Source organism: Oryctolagus cuniculus, chromosome 21, assembly GCF_051225735.1.
Source record: "Oryctolagus cuniculus isolate XC-2025 breed Fujian yellow rabbit chromosome 21, ASM5122573v1, whole genome shotgun sequence".
Lineage (NCBI taxonomy): Eukaryota > Metazoa > Chordata > Mammalia > Lagomorpha > Leporidae > Oryctolagus > Oryctolagus cuniculus.
In genome coordinates this window covers 10,303,619-10,325,654 of record NC_142887.1, presented here as the reverse complement: position 1 = coordinate 10,325,654, position 22,036 = coordinate 10,303,619, and the positions used below count along the sequence as shown (strand labels likewise).

At 56.8% G+C, this 22,036-nt stretch overlaps 1 protein-coding gene across 10 annotated transcripts in view; it reads right to left on the bottom strand.

Annotated features, from left to right (window-relative positions):
* The window catches only part of PITPNM2 (phosphatidylinositol transfer protein membrane associated 2), a 146,056-nt gene that overhangs the window by 30,632 nt on the left and 93,388 nt on the right, over nucleotides 1–22,036 (bottom strand). For all 10 annotated transcript variants that reach the window (XR_016227092.1, XM_089323019.1, XM_089323018.1 and 7 more), the window contains one exon: nucleotides 6,996–7,169. Coding sequence is in view for 9 of the 10 variants with exons in the window: in XM_089323019.1 (XP_089179145.1) it covers nucleotides 6,996–7,073 (78 nt within the window). In the remaining variant the exon portion in view is untranslated. The remainder of the gene's footprint in view (nucleotides 1–6,995; nucleotides 7,170–22,036) is intronic.

Sequence of the window (22,036 nt, the reverse complement as noted above, 5' to 3'; positions counted from 1 at the left end):
TGGGGGAAATAAATAAAAATGTCCTAAGATCGACTGTGGTGATGGCTGCACGACTCTGAATGTGCTCAACACCGCTGACCGGATCAGGGGGAGTGAGACTCACAACTCAATAAAACTGTTATAGAACAAGACACACAGCACTCAATCCTGCCTCTCTGTACGCATGGAAATCTAAGAGAGAAAATGAGTGGGCGGGGCCTCAGTGGCACTGAGAGGGATGACCCGGGTCACCTGGAGGTGTCTCTGCCACAAGTGCCCTTCCCAGTGCCCGGGAGCTCAGCCTTCTGCTCGTGTTTGAGCTGCCCAGCACCTGTTTCCATGGTGATGTGGCGGCCCTGCCAAAGCCATCTTGGGTCAGTTCCTGAACAGCAGGTGCAGCACCCGCCCCCAGCTGCACACACCCACACCTGTGCACACAGACACATATGTGCACACAGGTGCTCCCGATGGCCCCCTCTAGGGCACTAAGGTGTGCTCCATCTCCAAGGCTCAGAGTGACGGAGTCCCCTTCGGCAGAAAAGGAAAAGGCCTCGCCGAGGCCTCAGGTGGGGTCTCAGCAGGTGCAGGCAATCCCCTCCCTCTCTCAGAACTCCGGGAGTGTGGGTCAGATCTGCTGTGAAGGGTGCTCCCGTCCCTGGACACTGGCTCACCTGCCTTTCCCAGTGGCTGTTTATCCACGGCTGTGCTGAGCACCTCCCATGGTTGTTCCCCTTCGGTTACAGAAGCACGCCTCGAAAAGCGTGCAGCATGGCTATTATTCCCAATTTGCAGATGAGACAGTGTCGAGGCTAGGCGGGTGGTTACTTGTCCAAGTCTGCAGTTACTACACTGCAAAGCCAGCCTCGACCTCAGCCGGACCTGCTTGATGCCAGGGCCTGCTCAGCCCATGGCACTGAGTTGCCACAAGGCAGGCTACCTGGCACCAGGTAAGTGCTGGGCAAATGGGTACTGAACAAACAGATTCTAGGCCCAGCTCTGTGAAAAACTCCCTCTTGTCCTGGACAAGCAATTTCTTTTCTTTGGTCTCAGTTTCCCAAAACGAGATGTGAGGACCGACTTACCTATTACCCAAGTCCTGGATCAGCAGCTGAAGTGCTCCCCCAACCCTGATTTCTGTTAGCCAGAACCTCGGGACATGACCTCATTTGGAAATGGGTCTTTGCAGGTGTAACTGGAGTGACGCAGCCACAAGCCAAGGAATATGTGAAGTGGGTGGAAGACATGGAGAGGAGCCTCTCCCTGGGCTTCGGGACGGAGGGAGTGTGGCCCAGCGGACACCTTGACTTTGGCTTCTGGCCTCCTGAGCTGTGAGACAATCAATCCCTGTGGTTTTACCTCACCCAGTTTGTGGCATTTGGTACAGCCGTCCCTGGGGGTGCATGTACAGGCCAGAGGCCAGGCTGCCTATGGGGGCTGAGATCAGGCCCCTCCTGCCTTGTAGGGTGCAGAAGGACCAAGGAAGGCTGCAGACGTGGCAGAGGGATTGCACAGAAGCCCCTGGCTTAGCCTGTCATCCTCGGGCCCTCCAGGGAAAGCCAGCATGCCCACCCCAGCAGCTCAAAGGCTCTGGGAGGACCCTCCCGGCCTCACCCATCTCAGCAGCCCCTGTAGTCCCAGCATTCCTTGCATCGTGACTGCACCCCTTCAACCTCTGGCTCTGTCTTCCTTCGTTTCTCTGTCCTCTCCTCTTCTTAAGGGGACAAGAGTCATTCAATCTAGGGCCGCCCTAAATCCAAGAAAACTTCATCTCAGGGTCTGTAACTAATTATACCTTTGGACACTGGTCAGTCAGCTGGGGACCATTCGCAGAAGCCTCCTGTTAGCTTCAGCCTGCTGGTGGGGTACACGGGAACACCCACCTGCCCGCCAGGTGGGCCCCTCGCCTCCCATCCAGCCACTTCCCCAGCGTGCAGTGCCTCTGGGCTGGCCACAGCACTCTGGCCTCGCTGCCCCCAAGCCGGCCTCCTGCTGCACGTGTCTGAGTCTTGGGGTGGGTGGGACCGTGTAGGAACAGCAAGGATCTCAGAGGCTGGCGGGGACAGAGGGCCTCTCTGCTGTCATCCCCACAGCTCTGGCCTCAGAGAAGGTTAAGAGATGTGGTCACAGCGCTTAAGGAAAAGGCAGCCAGCCACGTCTCTGGACAGAGACTGGCTTCATCGGGCCAGCTGTGCACACTTGGGCAAGTTCCTCAGAGTCTCTGAGCCTCTGGCTCTCACCTGGGGTGAGACCACCTGGGGTGAACACCACCAACCCCACAGGGCATGGTGATGTACTTCAGGCTTGGGCACGGGGCTGCCATCACCAGGTGGTGGTTACGGGTGGCTACTGCCACTCACAGGAGGGCTGCCCAGGGCTGCGGGGCCGCAGTTAGTGACCGAGCTGCAGGGCCCCAGCACTGCCCCCAAGCTGGTGCTCCCCACACAACACCTCGGTGCCTCTGTGGGGGAGATGCTTGGTACACATTGGCTGAACAAGTCCATGCATTCCAGTCCCAACTGTCACCGGAAACTCTGGGCCTGGCATTCCCAGGAGTAGGCAGCATCCCCCAAGCTGACCTCTGGCTCTCCCTGCCTCCCGACCCAGCTGCGGCTGTCACGCCATCTAGCATCCAGCTCCTGTTGATCCTCTCTGTTCTCTGACCACACGGGACACCACCTGCTCATTCCTGCTGGCCACTCCCATAGGCAGCGCTGTGTTGCCTCCCCCAGAGACGGCGCCTACGGCCAGCACAGCAAGGCCCAGCTGCCCTGCGGCTGATGAAGTCGGGGAAAGATGCAAAAACCAAGAAACCCCCAGGGCAGCAGCTCTTGGAGCTGTCCAGGGTCCTGGCCAAGCCGCCTCTGCTCACTGCCCTCAGATGGACAGCTCTCTCCTGGCCATGCTGACTGCTGTCACCACATACGCTGAGGGCTGCTCAGGGATGGCGCTCGGCTCCCCAGCACATGAGCTCGGTCCTTGAGGGTTAGAGGGCAGACCCTTTCTCAGGCTCCCCCAAGCTGGTGAGCAGCAGGGGTGGGAAATGAACCAAAGCCTCTGTCCTTTTCTAGAGAAATGCGGCGTGAGGCTCAGCTCAGACACGTGTGCCGCTGGGGTGCTTGGCCTGGATCCTGTGTGAACACCCACCTCCCTGTCTCCCACACCCTCCCGGCTCCTGCCTGTACTGGGTGGGCCGCATCCCTGTCTGTGTCCTGGAGAAGAGGCAGGAAGGCCTTCACTCAACTCTGCCCTTGGCACAGGGCAGGCAGCAAAGCCTGCTGAGGGCAGCGTTGTTCTAACGCCGTCGCTGAGCAGTATATGTGTAAGGAAAAGGAGAGCTTGGTTGACACGTCTCACACCTTGCCAACCCGTATCGTACAGCAGTGATGCAGGCCCCAGGATCCAAGGCAGGGAAGGCAAAGCTGGAGCAGGAGTGGGGGCTTGGGTCTCGGGGGGCAGACCGGCTGGGGGGGCTGGGAAGAGCGAGCACCCACAGGCCCTGGAAGGAGGAGCAACCCCGCTGGCCTCAGGGGGTGGGCAGGACCCCAAGAGGTGGCAGGAGAGCTGTCACTGGGAGTCTTTGTGACAGGAAGCGTGAGGTGAGTGTTGGAGTTGCAGTTCACATCAGGTTGGCCTTCTCTTAAGCCATGGGGGTCACAGCTCACAGCACTGCTAACCAGGACCCTCTTGGAGGAGGTGGGTGAAGCTGGGGGAAGCTGGGGGTGTTGGGGGGAGGCTCAGCAGAGGGCGGTTCCTCACAACCCTGCTTGTCCCGATTCAGGAGTTGGGGGGCCTCCTCACCCTCTCCCGTCTTCTCGCCCCCTATCTGCCATGTACTTTTCACCTGTGGGCTGACAGCAGCTTCCCCCCAACCCACCAGGGCCAGGGAGGTGCCTGGGAGCCAATGGATCTCAGCTCCAAGCCGGCCTCTCAGGGCCTCGGTTTCCCCATCTGTAAAATGGGAAAGTAGCTGTGCTCTGTGAAGGCTGGCTCACGTCACAGATGAAGAAACAGGCGTGGAGAGTTCACCGCTTCCTCTCCAGAGCTGGAACTCACACCAGGGTCAGCCTGGCCCACAGCTGCTCCAACTGGCCACTCCAGCTCTGCAGTCATCTGAAAATGCTGACCCTACACCTCAGCTCCCAGACCTACATCTACCTCCGGGGCCTCTGACTCTGAACACAGAAGTCCGAGTTCAGAACTGGCCACAAGGCCTTCACCACGGAGACTCGATTCCGCTCTCCTGTCCTGCCTGTGTAGGCCAAGAGGAAAGTCTAGGGCATGACAGCCAGGCGGCTGGGCAGAGACTGGGGTCCCTCCACAGCAGGAACCTTGTCGTGGATGAGGAAGCTGCGCTGGCGCTCAGAGCAGCTTTGAGGCGTGTCACGGCCCTCTGGGGCCTGAGGGCACCCCTGAAGCTGATGAGAACTGGAGTGTGAGTGCACAAGTGTACACGTGTGCAACTCCTTTGCCCTACCCTGCATGTGAGTCCTCTTTCCAGAAACCCCCTGCCTGGCTTCCCCTTCCTGTCTGAATAGGGGAGACGCACACTCACAGGCCTGCCCACCGGAAGAAGCACGGGGGAAGACCCCGGAAGCTCACAGCTCCAGAGTTGAGTCCAACAAGCACTCAGGGGTGTGACAGGGTTGATGCCCATGACCTGCAATGCAGGGGGGCGTTTCCCTCCACCATAACCACAGCTAATGGCTCAGCGCTCATCCGCACACACCGCATGTGTGGGCTCATGGATGAGGTCTGGGTGGAAGAAGATCTAAGGATAACACAGGGCCAGAGTGGCTGAATGACAAGCTTCACTGGGAGGCACAAGGAGGCACCACGGAGATGGCAGGTGTCTCTAGGTGCCCAGACTTAGAGGGGATTCTTTTTATAAAAATTTGTTTATTTATTTGAAAGGCAGAGTTACAGAGGAAAAGGACACATACACACACACACACACACACATATATTTATATACACACACATACATACATACATACAGAGAGAGAGAGAGAGAGAGAGAGATCCTCCACCCACTGGTTCACTCTCCAGATGGCTGCAAAGGCAGGGCTGGGCCAGGCTGAAGCCAGGAGCCAAGAGCTTCGCCCAGGTCTCCCAAGCACTCAGGCCATCTTCTGCTGCTTTCCCAGGCACATTCGCAGGGAGCTGGATCAGAAGTGAAGTGAAGCAGCCAGGACTTGAATAGGTACCCATATGGGATGCCGGCATCATAGGTAGCAGCTTAACCTGTTAGGCCACAATGTTGGTTCCTAGAGGTGATTTTACACTCAATAAAAGATCTGGGGGTCAGGCATCTGACCCATGGTTAAGATGCCAGTTGGGACGCCTGCATCCCACATCACAGGGCCTGGGTCTGAGTCCTGGCCCTGCTCCCGACTCCAGCTTCTTGCTAATGTACACTCTGGAAGGAAAATGATGGCTCAAGGACTTGGGTCCCTGCCACCCATGTGGGAGACCTGCTCCTGGATTCCACCTGGCCCAGTCTCAGCTACTGGGCATCTGAGGAGTGAACCAGTGGATGGGAGAGCTCTCTCTGTCTCTTAAGAAAAAAGAGAAAAGCTTTGGGATGTCCGGTGCTCTCAGCCAGATGTCCATCACAGGAGACTGCGTGCAGCCGGGGCTGTCTGGGCCTTGGGGTCGGGGATCGACAAGCCAGCAGCAGTGCTGGCAGACGAGCCTGCTCCTTGAAGTGCTGAGCTCTTTCCGGAGTGCTCAGAGCTGGGGGGCTGATCTACACCCCTTTTCCTCCCCACTCTCTAGAATAATTAAGGGGTAAGTGGTCCAAGAGGGAACTGAGTGGTGCTTCTGAAGCAGCTCAGAGCCAACAGTCACAGGGAGGCCGGGTGCCCCTCCTGGTCTCGTCCAGCCAAGCCGCCTGTATGGAGATCCCGGCCGAACCCTCGGAGCTTCGTCAAGATCTCCCGGGGAGGGGGGGGGTGTAGGGACTCCAGGCTCTGTCCGAGTGCACAACTACCTCCTTGGACCCAGGCTGAAGGAGGGAGTCCACACGCAAACCCAGGGAAGGGTGGGGAGACCCCGCCAGCCAGGCCCTCTCTCTGCAGACTGGCTCAGTCTGACGCTGGGATCAGAGGCTGCACAAGAACCTGGACCAAGGCAGTCCCCCAGGGAAGCAGGGACCAGAGAAGCCGAGCCAGGCCTTGAGCAGCTGTCCCCAGTGCGGGAGGCCCTCACCTGGAGGGAAGCTGCCGGGCTGGGCAGAGGCCAGGCACTGGGGCTGAGCAGGAGCTGGGACGAGGACCACACGGACCTGGGACCCAATCCTGTGTTCCAGGTTGTTCAGACGCTGAGCGGGGAGAGTGGCGATGTCTTCAGGGAGTAGGGAGTCTCCTCTGGCTTGTCACCAGCATCCCTAAACTTGTGTGTTGCTCTGTACATCAGCCATGTCTCCTACACTGCCGTTGTGAGGGCACCAGGGTAGTGAGGAGAATACAGGCCTGGAGCAGGGAGACAGGCTGCGTGCTGCTGGGCAAGTCGCTCAACCTCTCTGAGCCTCACACCCTCCTGTCTGTCCAGTGGGGTGTAGGAACTGAATGCGGTGCTCCCATAGTGTCACAGTGTGGACGTGGGGCCTTCGGGAGGTGACCAGGTTTAGGTAAAGTCACGAGGAGGGGGCCCTTGTACGGAGACCAGCGTCCTTTGAAGAACAGGGAGAGACGCCAGAGCTGCCCGTCATGGACGAGCTGGGGAGGGAGCCCTTGCACGGGACTGAACCTGCCTCCGGCCCCCATGACTGCAGGATCACAGGACTGTAGCTGAGCTAAGACGGGGTGATCCCGGTCAGTGAGAGGATGGGTGCTGAGCAGAAGGAAGAGTGCCGGCATCCTAAGTGCCGAGGACACAGCCCTGGCAGAACAGTGCCACGCCATAGTCACCCTCAGGACACCCTGTGTGCTGTGTGGTGCTCGGAGGCCTCTCTCAGGAGCCGGGGGCAGACCCTGTGCTGTGAAGGCCACGCTCCCACCCCTCGGCCTGTGACCCACCTGGATCATGTACAGCTGGGCGATGCGGTACTCCTCCACGGTCATCGGCAGGGGGATCCGATACTCCTTTATGATCATCTTGGAGTCCAAGCCTTCCCACCAAGGGAACTGCGAGGGGAAATTCTTCCTAGCAGAGGTTCCTTAAATGACCATGGCCGAATTCACCAGGGACCCCTGAGAGAGGACAAGCAGAGAGGAAAAGTCGGTCACTTTGTGCAAGGGCTGTGGATGCCACGGCACGGAGGGCAGGCCTGGTCTAGACCCAGGGCTGCAACTCTGGTCTCGACTCCAGCGTGAGCCGCTCAAGGGACCTCGGGCGAGTTCCCTCGCCTCTCTGCGGCACGGACCGAGCGAGGGGCTGTGTGTGACTCCGGTTCACCAGCAGCCGCGAGCAATGCCGCCCTGCTGGCAGGGGCTGGGAAGAACGCCATGCTCTGTTTCACTCACAGAATGCATGGCAGAGGCCCCTTCCCCCAAAGACCCCGCGCATGGCTGGTCATGGGGAAGGAGGCAAGGAAGACAAAACTGAAAAACAGATGCAAGAGATAGGAAAATCAGCAGGCTGAGCCCCTGGGTGCCGGGGCCATCGCTACGCCGGCAGTGCGCGGTGCAGACGGCACTGCTGCATCTTGGCGGAGGCCCCTGGGTGAGCTAAGGGTTCCAGTTCAGTCCAGCAATAAGTATCGACTGGCACCTGTTCTATTGCTAATACGGGGTTAAGTCTTGGAGATGAAGAGAGAAAGAAGGTAAGCAAATAGTGTTCTTGGGAACGTCTATTTAAGGTGACAGAAAATGGATTTGAGGAAGATGTGCACCTATGGCAATGGCATTTTTCCAGAAGACCCCGGGAAGGGGTCACACTCTCAGTTCCTGGCGCTGAGATCTCCCAGGACAGCCCCTGCTCCGCTGGCTGAGCTCCACTGTGGGTGGCTCTGTCACCTGCGGAGGCCCCGCACTCCTGACTTTGGGGAGTGGCAGAATCCGGACGGTGTTTTACAAAGAGCACTCTGAGGCCAGAGGTCAGCGAGGAGTCATGGTGACCGGGGCAGGACACCGGCAGAGCGGTGAGAGCAGGGTCCTGGCCAGCCAGGCAGCTTCCCCACGGTGCCAGTCCATTCCGGGCGTGTAAGTGTCACCCGGGAGCTGAGAAAAACAAACTTGCCAGAATGCCCGGGAAGATGGGCACACGGGGCGACAGGATTCCTTACGAGCCCCTGTTGGGAGACGGGGGGCGGGGCAAGATGTCGCTTCCCTCCGATGACCCTGTTTGTTAACTTCTGCACAGCAGGCAGACCATCAGCCCAAAGCCTGCCGGCACCCAACTCGAACACTCACCTCCAGTCGCTCTAAATACAGTCCAAATACACGTCAGTATAGCCAGTGGGCGCCCCTCACTTCACACACCCCTAAATCACACCCAACATCTGCTGGCCACAGACAAGACAAATCCTGGAGCCGTGAAAGACCCCAGATTTATATCCGAAGCCTCGCTCCCGCTCCCCTCGCCCTGGGGGGTCCAGTCCTCTCTGCACCCTGCGGGTGGCCTCACAAGCAGCCACACTGTACCTGCCACACTGTGCCTGCTTCCAGGGAGGTACCTGCCCACAGGCTGCCCAACAGAGCTAACAGTAAAGTGACAACTGCTGCTCACTTACCCCCAAAATCCACAGACCTACCACAGAGCAGAGGCACGGAACCCCCAAAGGCTGTGCTCGGATGAGACAGCACCCTGCACTGGGGAGAAGTCAGAGGAAACCGCCATTGGAGACAGCAAAGGGGAGACCGAGGCTCCGTGGGCCGGGAGCTTTTCCACATCATTCTTCTCTGCCCAGGACTGCCCACCCTGGAGGTCCTACAGGCGTCACACAGGCATGTGCACTCCTTGACTGCTGGGGTGCGTACAGCGGCCCAGGCTGACCTCAGCAAGCCCCACATGGTTATCTAGACTGCAGGGAGCTCACACACAACCCCCAGGTTCCGCAGAGACCCTAGGAGGCTATGCAATCTGGCCTTTTGGGGTCTTAACTGCTCTGCACAGAACAATCTGCCCATGCTCACTTACACCCAGAACGGCCCATTCCCCTTCTCTTGGCATCTCGGGCCATCAGGCGTTGTTGTGGGTGCACAGGTTTGGGGCCAGGCAGAACCCCTGGAGGAGGACTAGGTGTATTCCGTAAACACCTCCATCTCCTCAGATGACAGCCGGGGGCTCTGTGAGCACCTGTCTGGAACATCCCACACACAAGCTGCCAGCTGAGCTGTGGTCATGCAGATGCAGTCCACACCTGTACATGCAGAGAGACACAGAGCCAGGGGCCCCAGAGGCCTCTGGGTGGCTTCTATTGCCCAGGCAGGACTGGGCTGGGAGGCAAAGCCTAGGACTGACCGGGGGGCAGCCACATGACTGTTCTGACGACCATCGGACTCAGTGATGGGGGCAATGTTCATCTCTGAGTCCTGAGTGGACTGGATTCTGCTGGTAGCACTGGGAGCAGGTGGGAGAAGGCCCCGCTCCAACAGCAGGGATCGCATGAGCAAAGGCCCTGAGGGAGGAACGCAATGCAGCAGGAGCAGTCTTCCTCTAGTGCACCCCTAGAATGTGCAAGCTGAGTACTGGGGAGATGAGGGGCTGGGCACGCTGAGGCCATCCCACAACCACTTGCCTCAGAGGAGGAGAGGGCTGGAGGCTGACCCCAGGCATTCCCCACAGCCTGTGTGACTACTCACCCATGTGCCCATTGGCAGAGGTTCAGGAACAGGTTTGGGGCAGACCAGGGTGGACTGAAACTCACTAGCATCAGGCTGCACATTCTCACCCAGAAGCCGACGGCATCCTGCAAAGTATCTCCTGGGAAGACCTTGCTCACCCCACATCTGTGGGGGCTCCTCTCTCAGAAGGCACAGGGCTCAGCTCCCAGAAGAGGGACAGAGCTGGGGAACAGGCCTGAGTGACGTCTAAGCCTGATGACTTTGGGAAGTGTCTTTCCAGGAACTCATGCCAAAGGAGCAAGGCCAGGCCTGTTTCTTTCTTTCCGCACCTGCACCAGGACACCTGACGTTGGCTAGATGGCACAGTAACGCTTGTTTCCCTATCCTCCCCAGAAAGAAGGACTCTCTCTCTCTCTCCCCCTCTCCCTCCCTCAATCCCAAATAAAAACATTTTTTAAGGTTTATCTATTTATTTGAAAATCAGAGTTATAGAGGGAGAGGGAGAGTGAGAGAGACAGAGAATCCTTCATCTACTGGTTCATTCCCCAGATGGCCGCAACGACCAGGGTTGGGCAAGGCTGAAGCCAGGAGCTTCATCTGCGTCTCCCATATGGGTAGCCGGGGCCAAGCACCTGGGCCATCATCTGCTGTTCTTCCCAGGTGCATTAGCAGGGAACTGCATCTGAAGTGGAGCAGCTGGGACATGTGGGAATGCTGGCATCGCAGGTGGTGGCTTTTTTAATCACTACGCCACAAGGCCAGCCCCTCAAATACAATTTTTTTAACAACAAAGAAAGAAATTATTTGACAAGTGAAAGAGGCGAATGCTAAAACATGAGCTGGCTGGCTCAGAGGGAGATGGGAAAGAGAACAAATGCATCACAGGTTTTTACGCGCTACATCATCGTCTGAAAATGGAGGTGGTGATGGCTGCACAATATCATGGATGTCCTTAGTGTCACAGAATCGGACACTTAAAAATGGTTAAAATGGCAGATTTTGTTACATATACATTTATCATAATCTTAAAAAAATCAGTGATATAATATTCCAAAATGTTGGACTATATGCTTTTAAATGAATGAGCTGTATAGTCTGTGAATTCTCTCTCAATAATGCTATTTGTTTTCTCCCCTCTTTTTCTCCCTTTTATTTTTTTAAAGAATTATTTTATTTATTTGAAAGTTAGAATTTACACAGAGAAAGAAGGAGAGACAGAGAGAGAAAGAAAGCGAGGGCTTCCATCCAATGGTTCACTCCCCAAATGACCACAATGGCCAGAGCTGAGCTGATTTGAAGCCAGGAGCCAGGAGCCAGGAGCCTCCTCCAGGTCTCCCATGCGGGAGCAGGGGCCCAAGGACTTGGGTCATCTTCCACTGCTTTCCCAGGCCATAGCAGAGAGCTGGATCGGAAGAGGAGCACCCAGGACTTGAACTGGCGCCCATATGGGATGCCGGTGCTGCAGGCTGGGGCTTTAACCTGCTGCACCACAGTGCTGGCCCCTCCCTTTAATTTTAACCTTTTAGGAACTACAGACAACCTCCCCAAGGCAAGGAGGATAAGTTCCAAGACTCCTATGGGATACCTGAACCTGCAGAAAGGGTTAAACCCCGATAGATGCTGTGTGGTTTATAGATTAGGTGCAGTAAGAGATGAAAAGCAACGACAGCAAGCAGAAGAGCTGGAACGCCAGGCTGTGCTGAAGTCACCAGCATCATGGCTGCCGCACTCCGGGGCCATCACTGAGCACAGCAGGGGTAGGTCCCTCACAAGCCCTGACAGTGCATGTGTCCTAACACGGCACACGCAGCACGGATGAGCCGGCAAAGGGGTGGCTCACATGCCAGAGGGGACAGAGCAGGACGCTGTGAGGCCCCATCACGCCCCTGGACCCGTGCGTCATTTACAACGTATGAATTGTTTATTTCTGGGATTTTCCATGCAGTATTTTCAGGCCGTGGCTGACTGCAGGTAACTGGAAGGTAAACGGGAAGCCCCATGCCGGGGAGGAGGGGTGCTGTATTATATCCAACAGCAAAGAAATGCTTTTCTGACAGGGAGTGCTTCCCTCCACTTCATTTTAGATACACAGATCTGTCTGTGGCTAAATTCAAGTAAGATGAAATTTGATTTTTTATTTTAGCAATGCAAGCAGAGGGGCAGGTGTTGTGGTGTAATGGGTAAAACCACTGCCTGTGATGATGCCAGCATCCTGTATGGGCGCTGGTTCATCTCCTGGCTGCTACACTTCCGATCCAGTTCCCTGCTAATGGCCTGGGAAACGCAGTGGAAGACGGCCCAAGTGTTTAGGCCCCAGCCACCCACATGGGAGATCCTCATGAAGCTCCTGGCTCCTGGCTTCAGTCTGACTCAGCCCTGGCTGTGTGGCCACCCGGTCTCCCTCTCTCCATAAATCTGATTTTCAAGTAAATAAATCTCTTTTTTTTAAATGCATGTATGACATGGCTCATTTTTTGTTTTGTTGAGGTCATTGTTACCCTGTCTGTACAAAGACTCTGAGACAAACGTGTCCTGAATGCCGGTGAGGGACTACCTCACCGGGATGGGGCTTGGGCAGTACTAACTTCGCTTTTCTTTCCGTATTTCTCAGTTTGGTGAGATGGCAGCCGCAGAGCCCAAGCAGGAGGTGTGTGGATGGCCAAGGGAGCACGGTGAGTCTCCTAGCGGGGACCCTCGGTGGAAGCAAGTCGCTTAGTCTCTCTGACCTTTCACGTGACCTTCCACAAAGCAGGGGTCGGGTGGATTCAGTGAGATCATGTCCATGAAATGCTGAGCCCAGTTCCAGCCAGCACTCAGCTGGCAGTAGCCAGCCATCAGATGCTACCACAGTAGTGCACAGGGGTCCGGAAGGGGGCTCCCCAGGACACAAGGCTGGTGGGCTTCCCAGCTTGGCCTCCCGCGGGCAGCAGGGAGGTGGCTGGAAGAAAGACGGGCCCCACTGCAGATGCTGCAGGCCCGACAGCCAGACATGGACCTGCTGTGGCAGGGCAGGGCCTCCTTTCTTTTCTCCTAAGAAGCTGAGGCAGCCTTGTCCCCCTAATTGGAGAAGCTATGTGACTTGTGTGTCTGCGTGCCCCGTGCCCTACTTAGCCGGCAGCTGAACCCTCACTCAGACAACCTCATTACACCCACTCCAGCTGCCGGGCACGCGACAGACACATTTCATCTCGTCTCTGCTGGAGTCGTGACGGGTTAGACAGAACTGCATTTTACTGCTTGCTACGGGACAGCTTTCAGGGCCAGGCACATACAGCGAGAGAGAAATACAGGTCTCCAGGGGTCCTCTGGCAAAAAAAGGTCTGGGTGACCACCTGTATGCCCCTCCCACATGGCTGCTCCCCAGCAAGGACAGGGACCCTCTCTGGGGCCCCGGCCTTAGACAGGGTCCTAGATCCCTGTATTTTCATGTTCCCTGGTGTCTCTGAGGAAGCTCGTCAGAGTGGGGGTACTTGGTGTGGTGTCCAGGGAGCCAAGGGGACAAGAGTGTTCAGCCCTGGACAGTGCACAAGGTGCGGGCTGTATCCAGGCTGGGGAGGAGGGGTGAGGGGATGGCACTTTCTCTGGTAGCTGCTAGTTCAGCCCCTGTACATGGGGACGGAGAAAAGAGGCCCAAGTTAACCAAAGACACCTGATGGCATCTGGGGGCTCAAGGGCCCAGCTTCCCAGGCTGGGGCCCAGAAGTCTTCCAGAAAAGGCACCTCAGGAAACAGAACAAGCACCACGCTCCAGCGGCGGGGGCGGGGGGGCCCCATGTGAGCTGGAGGCACGTGTAGGAGACACAGGGGAGTTATCAGGGTCTGGCTCTGAGGGGGAGGAGGTAGACGGCCCCTTGAGATACCCTGACTGGGAGGGAGGGCCAGAGAATGGAGTTTACAGAACTTAATCTGTTTTTCCGCGATTAGCTAGGGTTTGACGTCACAGATGGAATTTAATAGTGAGGTTGTGCAGAGACCCAGGGGATGGACACTGTCCAAAAGGGATTTGGCTGGATTCTGGCTGTTAAGTCTGGGAGCTCCTGGAAGCTAGAGCAGGAGCCTCCACTGTGGCAGCAGCCAGGAGGGTGGCTGGCTGGGGAGAGAGGGAGCCATGGTCGGGTCCAGGGGCCCTGGGACTCGGGGGCTCATGTGTGCTGGACTCTCCCCTGGGCTCCCACAGGCCTCCACCTCTTCTTGCTCTAAGAAAAGTCTTCTGTTCTGCTCTCTGAACCCCAAACTTACTGCTCCCCAGCCAGAACTGAAAGGGGATGATTGTTAAAGACTTGCTCCCATGTGCGGGCAGCAAGGCCCACCCCACCCATCTGCGCTTGGGGCTGGGTTGGGGGTGGCTGTTCTGTGAGGCTGCACTGACCAGCTGCCTCTGGGCTCTGGGCTCAAAGCAGGACAGCACTCCAATGGTGTCAGACTCTGAGTTCCAGCAGAGATTCCTTTGCAGAAGAGTTTCTGGCCCTCCCCTGGTAAATGAGCAGCGAAAGCCTGGATTTCCCTGGGTGCGACTGGTTGAGCCATACGTCTGTTCTGGAGAGGGGTGGGGCCCAAGGCGCTTTGAGCAGGAGGACACAGCCAACCCTCAGTGTCCTGCCCCTTTGGCAGGACACAGCTTCCCCTACTCTGCCTGGCCTGAGTCATGAAAGGAGCCCCAGACAGCCCCAAAGCCCTGGGTACTGCGGCAGTCCCCTGAAATCCCACAGGCTGTAAATTTCTCTGTCGTGTGCCTGCAGTGCCCAGCTGGGGCCACTGCCAAGGCACTGCGTATTTGTCCCCAGTGGCCCATGGCACCACAGCCATCTAGAGGCACTGCAGGGCCAGAGCTGTGCAAGGCAGCACCTGAGCCCCAAGAAGTGGCAGGTGCAGCAAGCAAAACAGGCTGAGGGGCAGCAGGATGCTGGTGACCTGCTCAAGGGCAGCCACAGCTCAGGGCGTCCCTGTCTCACAACGGCAGCTCCGTGGGCATAGCTCCGCAACTTCGAGTGGGAGGGCAAGGACAGAGACTTGTGTGGGAGGAAGTCAAACTGAAGCCGGAGCCTTGTTGCCCTTGACCGGTCCTCTGGGGACCTGTGGGTCCCTGAGCCACCACCACCAGCAGGCTGGCCCCTGTGGTGGGTGCACTGCTCACCACATGCTGAGCACTGCTGAAACAGGGTAAGCCCCGCCCACACAAGGCCCCTGGAGGCCCAGACTTGCTACCAGAGACAAGCCCAGAGGAGCCTTTGGCCTCAATGTCTGGCTCCGAACTGTGGGCCACATGGCCTGGGGTTTGCTCAGGGGTCCTCGTTCTGGCTCCCAGCAGTGCCCGGCCACCCCTTACGTCGGCAGTGCAGGGGCCTTCCAGGCCCGCCTGGCCTGAGAGTCAATACCTCCTGAGGAGCACTGGGGCCGGCCAGGGGAGGACCCTGAGATACCCGGAGGCTGCGAGCACCTCCAGGGCAGAGGCCCAGGGGCCATGTGCATGGACGTGGCCTGCTGCAGCCCAGCCCCAAAGCCACCCTCAGCGCCATCAACTCCCCCTCCCCCCAGGTAAACCTAAGCCTCAGGGAAGCACTCAAACAGCAGAGCTAGTAAGAGGCTGGGACTTTACCAGGGGCCTTCAGTCCAAACCTAGAACAAGCCTGTGATGGCAGTGTCACCGGCAGGAGCATACACACTGTGTGACAGTGAGAGGACACAGGACAGTCACAGGGAGAGGACACAGGGCAGTGTCACACGGGAGGACATAGGGTCAGTGTCACAGTGAGAGGACACATGGACACAGTGGGAGGACACACGGACACAGTGAGAGGACACAGGTCAGTGTCACAGTGAGAGGACACATGGACACAGTGGGAGGACACACGGACACAGTGAGAGGACACAGGTCAGTGTCACAGTGAGAGGACACAGGGTCACAGTGAGAGGACACAGGACAGTGTCACAGTGAGAGGACACAGGGTCACAGTGAGAGGACACATGGACACAGTGAGAGGACGCAGGACAGTGTCACAGTGAGAGGACACAGGGTCACAGTGAGAGGACACAGGGCAGTGTCACAAGGGAGGACATAGGGTCAGTGTCACAGTGAGAGGACACACGGACACAGTGAGAGGACACATGGACAGTGTCACAGTGAGAGGACACAGGGTCACAGTGAGAGGACAGAGGGTCACAGTGAGAAGACACAGGGTCAGTGTCACAGTGAGAGGACACAGGACAGTGTCAGTGAGAGGACACACGGTCAGTGTCACAGTGAGAAGACACAGGGACAATGTCACAGTGAGAGAACATAGGGACACAGTAAGAGGACACATGGACACAGTGAGAGGACACAGGACAGTGTCACAGTGAGAGGACACAGGACAGTGTCACAGGAGAGAACACACGGAACTGCAGCAGCAAAAGTTGCCACTGTCCTGAGTGCTCACTTCCCGGGCCAGCCTTAGCTTGAGGGTCTCACAGCCCCTCATGGGGTCCAGCTCCTGGGACCCCACGACATCCACCAGCCCCTGAAGCCCCCACTCTGGACTGCAGGCCTCTCCCGCCAGTCTCCACCATGGAGCTGCCAGGCCTGCCACACCAAGTCCCCCAGGGTCAGTGCAGTGCGTGTGCACCTCCACGCTCTCACTTCGGGGCACTGGGTCCTTTCTCCTCTCGTCATTCAGGAAACTTCTGTCCTCCTCTCTAGTAGCTCTTGCCTCTCTGTTGGAACCTCCACCCCACAGACATTCAAAGATACAAGTACTATCTCATATTTGCAAAAGTAAAACCAAACACAACCTGCACAGCCCCCTTAATGTCCCCTTTGGGACTTCCCACGGGGTCCCCTCTACTGTGTCGCCTCCCAATCTTTCCAACCCATGTCGACCCCTGCATTCCACTGAAACTGCAACAAAGTCACCAGTGATCCGTGTGTGGCTAAACTGTGGCCAATCCAATAAATTCTGCCTCTTGGAGTTCCTGCATTGAACACAAAGGGACTGTGTCTACAACAGCAGCCTTCCAGTGGCTTGTGGATAGATGGGCACCATCCCGGAGTCACCCTCTGCTTGGACAAAGCCCACACATCCACCCACATGCCTCTGCCCAGAGCCCACCATGTACAAGACTCAGTGTGGGGGCTGGCGTTGTGATGTAGTGGGTAAAGCTGGCACCAGCAGTGTGGGCATCCCATATGGGCGCTGTTTTGAGACCCGGCTGCTCCACTTCCGATCCAGCTCTCTGTTATGGCCTGGGAAAGCAGTACAAGGTGGCCCAAGTGCTTGGGCCCCTGCACCTGCTTGGGAGACCCAGTGGAGGCTCCTGGCTCCTGGCTTCAGATCAGTATAGCTCCAGCCACTGCAGCAAATTGGGGGAGTGAACCAGTGGATGGAAGACCTCTCTGTCTCTCTGCCTCTCCTTCTCTCTCTGTGTAACTCTGACTTTCAAATAAATAAATAAATCTTAAAAAAAAAAAAAAAAAAAAAAAAGCGTGTGGAAGCCCTCAGTTCATGACTCAGGGGCCTATCAGTGTCAGGCCAATGATTCCTCTGTTCCCCAAACAGCTGGCACTGTGCACGCTGTGGGTGACTCAAGCCCAGAGATGCACAAACCCTAGGTGCAGTTTTAGAAGTCGGGGTCCCAGTCTTGCCCCCTTAACTCCTCCTGCTGAGGGGACCCACTACGCCCCGGTCCACGGCTCCTTCTTACAACTGTTGCAGCCGAGTGGGGCACAGGCCCGCTCACCCTGGGTCTCAGCAAAAGCATGAAAGACCTTAGCTCGGGTGGGCATTTGGCAGGGCAGTTAAGATACCACCTGTGCAATCCCAGCGTGCCTAGATTCAAGTCCTGGCTCTGACTTCAATTCCAGTTTCCTGCTAACGTGCACCCTCGGAGGCTTCAGGTAATGGCCCAAGTACGTGAAACCCTGCCACCCACGGAAGACCAACGTTGAGTTCCTGGCTTCTGGTTTTAGCCTGACCCAACCTTGGCTGCTGTGGGCGTTTGGGGAGTAAACAAGCAGATGGAAGAGCCCTGCCTGTGTCTGCTTTTTCTGTATCTCTGCCTTCCAAATAAATAAAATAAAATGAATTACTATATGGGGATATAATTCACATACTATGTAATTCACCATTTAAAGTGGTTTTTAGCCTATTCACAGAATTGTGCAACCATTATCACCATTTGATTCTGCTACATTCTCCTCATGGGTAAACGATGCCCCGTGTTAATTAGCATAACCCGCGCTCTGTGTCTGTAGCTGCACCTGCTCTGGATGGTTCACTTAAATGGAATCATGCAGTACACGGTCTTCTGTGTCTTGAGACTTTTTTTTTTTTAAGATTTATTTTATTTATTCGAAAGGCAGAGTTACAGAGAGGCAGAGGCAGAGAAAGAGAAAGTTCTCCATCCTCTGGCTCACTCCCCAGATGACTGCAATGGCCAGAGCTGCTCTGATCTGAAGCCAGAAGCCAGGAGGTTCTGCCAGATCTCCCATGTGGGTGCAGGGGCCCAAGGACGTGGGCCATCTTCCACTGCTTTCCCAGACCACAGCAGAGAGCTGGATCAGAAGAGAAGCAGCCGGGTCTCAAAAGAGCGCCAATATGGGATGCCGGCACTGCAGACTGGGGCTCTAACCCGCTGCGCCACAGTGCCAGGTCCCCTTGGGACTCTTGTTGTAGCAGGTGACCAACCTCATGCCTTTTTTTTTGGCTGCTAAAGCTGTCCTGCATGGCTGTGACCCCTGTTTTGATGGCTGAGGAGACTCTGGCTTTGTGCCATTAAGGTCCCTCGCCTAGTCACCCAGTGAGTGGTGGAGTCAGGCCTGTCTCACTACCAGGATAGAAACCGCTTCAGGACCAGACGATCACCTGCTGCATGTACGCCGTTTTACATTAACAACACTACTGTGGCTTACAGTGCTCCTGGCTTTTCCACAACAATCCCCCCAGGTGGGAAAGGCATTAGGACCTCCTGTTTGGAAGGCGTCAAGGCCAGAGGGATTTACTGATGGACGGGGGAGGGTGCTGTGCCGGGAAGCTGGAGACCACGTGAGCCAACGTGGGTGTTCTAGTGCTTTTTTTTTTTTAAACAAAGATGCACGATTTACAGAAGCAATTTTTTTCTCTTTCAGATTATTCTGTAAAGAGTGCAAACTTCCCAGCAGAGGGACAGCCCCGTTTAAGCTCCGCCAAAGGAGTGGCTGGGTTTTAATTTAAAGTTTCCGATGAAAGTCAGAAATATAGGTCGGTATCCCTTGAAATGCAGGCTCCTCGGTTCCAGCCCCAGTCAGCCTCTTCACCAAGGCAGGGTCCTGGGGACAAAACGCAGTCCAGGCCAAGTCCCCTCAATGGCTGGCTTGGACATCTGCCCAGAATCCCAAGCTCCACAGCCTGCCAGGTAAGGTCGCTCCTACTGGTCCCAACAGGCCCCTCCCAGCAAGAAAGCTTTTCTGCCAGCCCCTCGGACCCCACGTCTCCGGCAGGTGTCACCTAGGCCTCTCCTGCCTCCAAGGAGCCCCGCATGCCACAGGTGCTCAGGGTGCAGCAGCCCAAGACAGAGTCTTCAGGGGGCCCCAGGAAGACAGACAGCACATGACATGAGTCACCAACACCTGATGGGAAACGGCTTCAGCTTTCAAAGGAAGGAGATTCTGACGCATGCTGCCACAGGACGCACCTGTGCACAAAGCCAGACACAGAGGGATTCCACCGACAGGAAGTACCTACAGCAGTCAGATTCAGGAGACAGAAAGTGGAGTGGGGGGCCGTGAGGAGTTCACGTTTAATGGGGACAGTTTCAGGCTGGGAAGATGAGAAAGTTCCGGAGCCAGTGGTGGTAAAGGTTGCACAACAACGTGAGTGTGCTTAAGCCACAGAATTGTGCACACACAAATGGCCCGCATGCGAAATCCTATGTCATGTACATTTGCCACAACTGAAACAGAGACACTCTGGCAGGAGCCACAGCTGAGAAACGAGGTGCTACCAGAGGGTGGCTCCCAAGCAAAACAGCCCTGGGGGACCTCTGGGCTGGGACTGCGCCCTCTGTGCCTTCCTCTCCCACCCTCCCTCCTCCAGCCACGGCTCCTTCCCTCAGGCCCATGGCTGGCTCTGCACTGTTCAGTTCCACTTTCTGCCCTGCATGGCCGGAAGGCTTCATGACTGGCCCTGCCTGCCCTTCTAACCACATCTCCTCTGGCCACCAAGCTGCTTCCTTTTCTTGGAACACCCCGTGCTAGTCCTCCACCCTGGGCTGTCCCCACATTCTCCCTGCAGGGCTCAGTCCCAACGCCATGCCCCCTCGCCCCACCCCTGCAGAATGGCTGCCCCCTTGACCTACTGGATCCCCCGCCACACTCCTGAAGGATCTGCTAACCTGCACACCACTTCCCTTCCAGCAGCAGGCCACAGGAGGGCAGGGACCTCGCCTGTCCCACTTGTTGCTGTGATCCCAGAAGCGAGAAGACGGCTCGGACAAATGACGAGAGCACGTGTGTGTCAGACGCATCTTTCTAGACGCAGCACCAGGAACCTGGCACCCAGTAGGCACTCAAGAAAGGCTGCTTGGCAAATGCTCACAAGCCCTCTACAAGCAGACAATGCTGCCAAACAGCCAAAGTGCTAATTACAAACTGCTCCGTTAGCCGCTCCTCAGAGCAGCTCCAAGTCTCCAAGAATAGTGCCCCCGCCCCACCATGTCCCTGCTTCTGACAGCATCTATGACTCAGGCTTTTCACGGAGCCAGACTCGCCTTCCTGAACCAAGAGCGTGTGCAGGGGCACAGGCGGCAGACAGACAGACGCTGGCTGGCACGGCAGTGGGATGGGGGTATCTGGGGTTGTGGCAGTCCAGTCCCCATGCAGCGGCGAGTGTCTGGGAGGAGCAAGCCTGGCTGTGAACATGGAGCGGCAGTGCCAGGCAGCCCCGATGCCCTTAGTGCAACCACCACGCCCAGACAGGCGCGGGCATCACGGTGTGTCAGCGCTCTGCCGCCAGTCTCACCAGCAGCCCAGTGCTCAGAGGCAGCCGGGGCCAGAGCGAGGACGAGAGCCCAGAGGGGCTGAATCACCGCACGTCAGGGCAGAGAGCGGCACAATCCGCAACCTGACCACTGCACTCCTGGGCCAGCAGCGGCTCCAAGCGCTCTACCGCTGGGCATGAGCAGGCAGAGCCACACTGTTGGCCTGCACCGTCCCTAGAGGACACGAAAGGCCCAGCCTGGGGGGCGGCAGGGCCAGGCACATTCCCGAGTCTGAACTTGACCCAGGCCTTGCACGGCTCACTCTGTGAGTGGTGTGGCCAGCAGCCAGGCCTCCCAGGGCTGCCAGGGAACACAACACGCCTGGAAAGTTTCCCAGGTAACTGGCTCTTCCCTACAGAGCTGTTAGCTTCCCTTCAGCGCCCCATAAACCCTCCAGCTGATGATGGATGCAGTCCTCCTCCAGCGAAGGGGAGGAGGGAAGAAGATGAAGGGAAAAAGGGAAAAACCAACAGACAAACTCGGGAAGTCCCAAGGACCCATGGCTTGGGAAAAGACACCAGAGCCAGCTGGGTTGCCTAGTTCAGCTGCACAGGCTGTGCACTGCCCAACTCTAAGCAGCGCCGTTGTTGTACACCACAATGCAAAGCTCTCCCTTGAGGTAGGCAGGGCAGGCAAAGGCACTTGCCCGATTCAAGGCAATGTCTCCAGCGTATTTAAGTCCCACTGGCACCTTGACCGAGCTTGAAGACCGCTCCGTTCTCAGGAACTGTTCACTGGCAACCTCTGGCCAGAGAAAACTGACTGTAGACGAGAAGGAGTCAAGTCAAAGGGTTTCATGTCCTGAATCTTTAGATTCTGTTTTTGTTTTTGTTTTTTTTAATATTATTTTATGTATTTGAAAGGCAGAATTAGAGAGAGAGAGAGAGAGAGAATGTTCCATCCACTGGTTCACTCTCCAAATGGCTGCAACGGCTGGGGCTGGGCCAGGCAGAAGCCAGAAGCCCAGAGCTTCTTCCAGGTCTCCCACGTGGGTGCGGGCGCCCAAGCACTGGGGCCATCTTCCGCTGCCCTCCCAGGTGCATTAGCAGGGAGCTGGATCAGAAGTGGAGTGGCCAGGTCCCAAACCAGCACCCATTAACTCGCGATGACACAGCACTGGCCCCTAATCATTCCATGCCTGAGTCTCCCCGGGAGCTGGGCAGGAACCCAGCTCTGAGCCCGGGACCACCTGCATGGACTCTGGCTTCTTTTCCGCTTCCCTTTCTAGAACTCTGTAATCAGACGAGGGTAAGCTTCACGTCCTCTCGACAGTGCCCCTTCCTTTGCAGAGCTGGGTGCTGGGTAACTTCTTCACGTGTGGCTGCCATTCACTAATCCTAGAGC